Raw genomic sequence first — 6,000 nt, 5'->3', positions numbered from 1 at the left:
TATTTATCACTAAAAAGAAATGAACTATCAAGCCATGAGAAGACATGAAGGAATAGTACTGAGTGGCAGTGGCCAGTCTGAAAAGGCTACATACCGTACGATTCCACTGGAAAAGAGAATGTATGACATTCCGGAAAACACCAAACTTGGTGACAGTATGAAGATCTGATGATTTTCAAACGTTAGAGGGAAGGGATGAATAGGTAAGCACTGTGAGATGACGCATGGCACAGCTGGTACTACAAACTGGGTTGACTCCTAAAGCAGTTGAACTTTCTATTACGGTTCTGCATCAATAAACCACAGGACCTGCCAGGGCTGAAATCCCATTGCCACCTGTGCCTCCAGTTGGTGACCAGACTCCCTGAATTAATAAAAGGTTTTTTTGGTTTTTTGTTTTGTTTTGTTTTGTTTTTGTTTTTTTAAGACAGATACCCAGCAAGTTACCCACTCTCCAACTAAGGTCACTTGGGCAATTGACTTTCCAGAGCAAATTGGCCCCGTTTAAGAATTCTTGGCTCCTGAAATTCGGAATAAATTGGGTTCTTCTAAAAGAAGTTTTATTTGGGATTCTAGGCTGAACCCCTCTGCACGGCACATAAGAGACGGCAAAGTGGAGGGGGCTCCCCGGCCCAAAAGCTGGATCCCGACACCGCGACAGCGTTCACCCCAGCCCGGCGGGGCCGGCCCAGAACCAGACCCGGCCGGCACAGCGCGGGCGAGGCCCTGGCGGAGAGCCAGACCCGCCGCTGCCCCCGCGAGCCGTGACCTGCCCGCCAGACCTGGCGGCGCAGTCTCGCGGGATTCCTCAGCTCTCGCTCCCGGTGCGGCTCCTGAGGTGGCTAGAGTCCCGGACACTCCCGGGAGCCGTCTCTGGTCGCGGGGGTACGGTGGGCTGGACGGGGACGGGGAGGAAGGTGCCTTCGACCGCCGCCCGAGGTGAGGGTCCTCGGGTCCCGACTGGGCGGGCGGCCGCGGCCGGGCGGGTGCCGGGGTGAGCGGGGGCGGGCCTCGAGGGGTGCGGGGCGGGCGGGGGGCGCGCGCTTGGAGCCGCAGGTGCGGGGAAGGCGGCGGCGGCGGGACGGTCCGCACCGGCCAAAGTTTTCCCGGAAGTTGGGGAAAGGCGATGCTGGTCCCCGCGGGGCCACGGGCAGGTGCCCGACGCTGGGCCCGGGGCAGGTGCCCGGGGGTGGGGCGAGTTGCCCTGCCTGGCGCTGGAAGTCGGGGCACCGGTGTGTGTTGGGGGATGGGGTGGGGGCGTGCGATTATTCGTGGCTCCGGGCCCACAGCCTCCCTCCCACCGAAACTCCGTCGCCGCCGCGGGACAGCTTTGCTCATTTCCCTTTTCCGTGAGATCGCTACTCCCCCCAGCCCTTGAATACTAGTTTCGCTCCTCCGCAGTAGGAATCCTAGAAGTCTCCCTCTAGTTGGCCTTTTAAAAAACGTAAAAGTATGTTTCCAGAAGAGTGCCACAAAAACTGGCCCTTTAGAGTCTTTAAAGAATTGAAGAACTCATGAGATCTTAAGGAATTTCCCCGGGACTCGGTTTTCTCGTGCGTAATAAGATAGCCAACAGGGGCTTTTAGGTTTTACAGTTCTTTTAGTCCTTCTTAACTTATTCCCATCCCCACCATTTTCTCCATCTCACTCATCCAGTGCCCCCCTTTTACCCTGTGTTCCGTACAGCGCAAGCCTCCTATCATCCGTTCCCTAGAGATGAGACTTCCTCAGCAGGCGATAGATTCTGTGCCAAGGCAGGTGGAAGAGGATCTCGATGGGACGAAATTTTCCGTCGTTTTTCCGGTGTTAGTTACCTAGGGTGAAAAATCTTAACGCTGCACTTTGACGTACGCATTTGAGTCTATGACAAACGTTGCTGATACACCCTTTTGGTTGTTTTTACAGTAATTGACCCAGAACCCATTTTCAGGAAAAAGAGCTTCCTTCAAAATGGTAAAATAATTAAACGAGGAATTTGAGCATTTTATCTTTGGATGGAAATCTGAGAATGAAAAGAGCGATTAATACAAGCCATGTGGTAAAATTAGGAATTTGAAGAGAATGGAAACGTTTACATTTTTGTGGACATGTATGTTTCTACCCCTCGTACGAGGGCACAGTCTTTTCACCTGTGAACCAATTACTGTTCCCAGATGTATGAAAATGGCCTACAACATGACATTTTTCCCTAATCTGATGGGTCATTATGACCAGAGTATTGCGGCTGTGGAAATGGAGGTGAGTAGTCCTTCGTATCTTTATGGAAAAATAGTTTATGCTCTGTTCTGGAATAAACTAAAAATAGGACCTTTTTATTAAAAAAACCACAGACACAGTAAGGGATTTCTTCAAGTTGTATATAAGTCCTACTTTGAATAAATCCCTTTGAGAATTAAATCTCCCTACTAACTTACGCTCGTGTACATCTGTGGCCCTGCTTAGTGGATTTGCTTAAGATCGAGTTCATTTTATACGAAGTATAGTTATGAATGATTTTGCAATGTCTTGCACCTGTCAAATATTTTGCTCTCCTGAGTAAATTATGGTAGTTCCTCTAGAAATGTGAATTCTGAATTTTTCCTAATTGATTGAACATATAATCTATATTGCCTGGACTAAAAGTTCTTGGACTACATGTATTTTCATAAGTAGTTGTTATGTTCACTTGACCCTGTTTTTCTGAAGCAAATCAATGGCTAGAAGATTTTGGGGCTGTAGATAGCGTTTTGCTAAAAAGTGACTTTTTTTTTTCTTTAAGCATAGTGCTTCAGTATTCTTTGTAAGATACCTGTTTAAAAAAAAAAAATAACATCAGGGGAGGAGCAGAGTGACACTAAAGATTGCCTCAGGTGCCTCAGTAACCTGCCTCTGGTTTAGAGATACGCAGATTGCTAGGGAGGTGTGGGAAGAAAGAGTTACCTGTAGAAACCTGTCCTCTCCTACAGGTCTGTTAGGTGGATAACTTTCATGAAGGAAAGAAGACTAATGTTTCTGTAGTTTTTTTCCAGAAAAACTGAGGATGGTAAAGGCTTTTCCCCCTCAGATTGTTTCTAAGAGTTGAAACCCCGGCAATTTTAATATAGACACAGCTTTAAAAACTGACCAGACTTGATTTCGCAGCTTCTAAAGTCTTCCATTGTTGTTTAGTTGAATAGTTGTCCAGCTACCTCATTGTAGACTCATGTCTAAAATAGGAAGGCTTTTGAATACTAAGTAGAAGTACTTTTAAAAGATATTGCAAATTATATTACTATAATCTTTCAATGGTTTTTCAGACCAGTGCAAGGTGGGTGTCTTTTTGAACACTGAACAGATGATGTGGTGAGACTTCCATTGGTTAATCAGAACCATTTTGATTGTTTAATCTGATTAAATAAAGTATGTAGTATGAGTAACTTCAAGGAATAATTATAACCTTCATTCACATTTTTTCTGATAAGTGTTTTATAACTCATATCTTATAGAGTTCTTAAAAATTTTTTTAAATCTGGTCTCCTTTTTGTATAGTAGCTACATGCATTTTGAATGCTGACATTGACCTTATAAATTCAGATAATTTAGAATTCCTTATCATAGAGTACCATTATGAAGATAGGGAGAGATGCATCCCTGCTATTAAATACTATAATTATAAGATGATAAGAACTAGTTTTTGTTCTAGACATGTCTTTTTAAAACCAATTGTTTCTGACCCAAAAAAGGTTCTTTTTCATTTACCTAGCTTCTTTCCCAGGTAGTTTTGTGTCGGGACTTGATATCAAGAAGGCATTTTTGTTCTTACCTCCTTTATTTGATTGCTGACATTACTAATCTCTTCATTATATAATCTACACTTTCTCTTAGCCTTTAATATTAAGTTTTATTCCATAAATCACATTTCAGTTGGTTTAAGGATATAAAAGAAAGCCATCAAGCAGTCATTTAATACCAGCATTAACCTAAGTTTACAAAAAAAGAAAGGGAAATGGAAAGGCAAAATAATATCAACCTAAATCAGACTTTAAATCCCTATAAATTATCTTTTTGGTTCAGTGTATTACGCTTTTCCTATTGCCCTGTCCTTATTTGTCCTTAGCCATTGGCATTCTCTTTTAGTTCCTGTATTGAATGTCCAAAATTCTATAATTCGAGAGTTGTAAGTGACTTAAATATCATGCAGAGCTTCTTATCCTCTTTTGTGCCATTGACCCATTCTCAGAATTTTAAAATTTAAATAACATAAGTAGGATTACAAAGGAAACCAATTATATTGAAATATACATCTATTTATAGCCCAGGTTAGGAAGCTTTGAACCTGTCATTATATAGGTGAAGAAACTGAAGCCCAGAAAAGTTATGATTTGTCCAAGATCTGAGGGCTATAATCTGATGCAGTCTTCTCTGTCATCATGGACCATAATGTCATCTTTAACGGTTTTTGTGGGGTGTTTTTTTTATCCTTGACCTTATTGGATAAAAAAGAAAATATTTCCTAAGATTAGAATGTCCTGTGTTAATTTCAATCTTTGCTGCTTCTTCCTAAACTTCATTTTGATAAAAATTAAGCTGGGAGATTTTTTTTTAACCTCTAATCAGCTCTACCTTTCTGTTTCTCATCCATGCCTTGAATACAAAGTCTTGTCAAAATTTTTAGATCAAACATAAAATCCTTTGGCTTCAGCCTGTCCCCTCTGTTAGTGCCAAAGTGATTTCAGTAAAATGCAAATCCATGCAGTCCACTCTGGGGTTAAAATTCGTCACCATTTTCCTAAAGCTGGAGAAATAAAGACCTGACCAGTGCAGCACCTAAGGTTCTTTATATGAGACCCTGCCTTCCTGTCCAGCTTCCCATCTCGTTGCTTCCCATGTTACACACTCTGCTTCGGCCAAGCTGACCTGTTTGTAGATGTAGAGCTCAGGTCCATATTACTCCCTCTCACTTCCATACAGTTGCACATATTGTATCCACTGCCTCCTGGGCTCCTTACCTACCCTTCTTCATCTGCTCAATTTCTTTACATCTCAATTAAAGCAATAACTCTGTCTAGTGAAGCATTCCTTTCACCTTTCTCCCAAGCATATTTAATCAGCTCACTCTCTACACTCTGACAGTACATAATATATACAACTGTTCTTATACTTACCGTGCTGTATTGCACTTATTTACATGGCTCTCTCCCTAGCTTTTGAGGTTGTTGAGAGTAGGGATATTTATTCATTTCTATGTCTAATGCCTAGTACAGTGTACAGTGCCTCTGAGCATGGTAGATGTTCAATGAAGGCGAAATAAAGGAAAAGAAGATGTTTCTTATTCTAATAAATCATCAATGAGAATTTTCCCTCCACATCTTTACCTTCCACCTTTATCTTCTGCAGAGTCTACGTGAAAGGCACTAATATTTTTATTTTTTATTTTGTTTATTTTTTATTTTTTTAAACATCTTTATTGGAGTATAATTGCTTTACAATGGTGTGTTAGTTTCTGCTTTATAATAAAGTGAATCGGTTATACATATACATATGTTCCCATATCTCTTCCCTCTTGTGTCTCCCTCCCTCCCACCCTCCCTATCCCACCCCTCTAGGTGGTCACAAAGCACTGAGCTGATCTCCCTGTGCTATGTGGCTGCTTCCCACTGGCTATCTATTTTACGTTTGGTAGTGTACATATGTCCATGCCACTCTCTCACTTTGTCACAGCTTACCCTTCCCCCTCCCCATATCCTCAAGTCCATTCTCTAGTAGGTCTGTGTCTTTATTCCTGTCTTGCCCCTAGGTTCTTCATGACCTTTTTTTTTTTTTTTTTTAGATTCCATATATATGTGTTGGCATACGGTATTTGTTTTTCTCTTTCTGACTTACTTCACTCTGTATGACAGACTCTAGGTCCATCCACCTCACTACAAATAACTCAATTTCGTTTCTTTTTATGGCTGAGTAATATTCCATTGTATATATGTGCCACATCTTCTTTATCCATTCACCTGTTGATGGACACTTAGGTTGCTTCCATGTCCTGGC

General features: G+C 42.1%; 1 protein-coding gene across 1 annotated transcript in view; it reads left to right on the top strand.

The window, feature by feature from the left end:
* The first annotated feature begins 767 nt into the window (after positions 1-767).
* The window catches only part of FZD6 (frizzled class receptor 6), a 36,052-nt gene continuing 30,819 nt past the window's right edge, over positions 768-6,000 (top strand). Inside the window, exons 1-2 of the mRNA XM_059901971.1 lie at positions 768-939; positions 1,906-2,238. Of these exons, the coding sequence (XP_059757954.1) occupies positions 2,062-2,238 (177 nt within the window). The 5' untranslated portion in view covers positions 768-939; positions 1,906-2,061. The remainder of the gene's footprint in view (positions 940-1,905; positions 2,239-6,000) is intronic.

Source organism: Balaenoptera ricei, chromosome 17, assembly GCF_028023285.1.
Source record: "Balaenoptera ricei isolate mBalRic1 chromosome 17, mBalRic1.hap2, whole genome shotgun sequence".
NCBI classification, from domain to species: Eukaryota; Metazoa; Chordata; class Mammalia; order Artiodactyla; family Balaenopteridae; genus Balaenoptera; species Balaenoptera ricei.
Note: the sequence above shows the minus strand (reverse complement) of the source record. Positions and strands in the feature narration are given on the sequence as shown.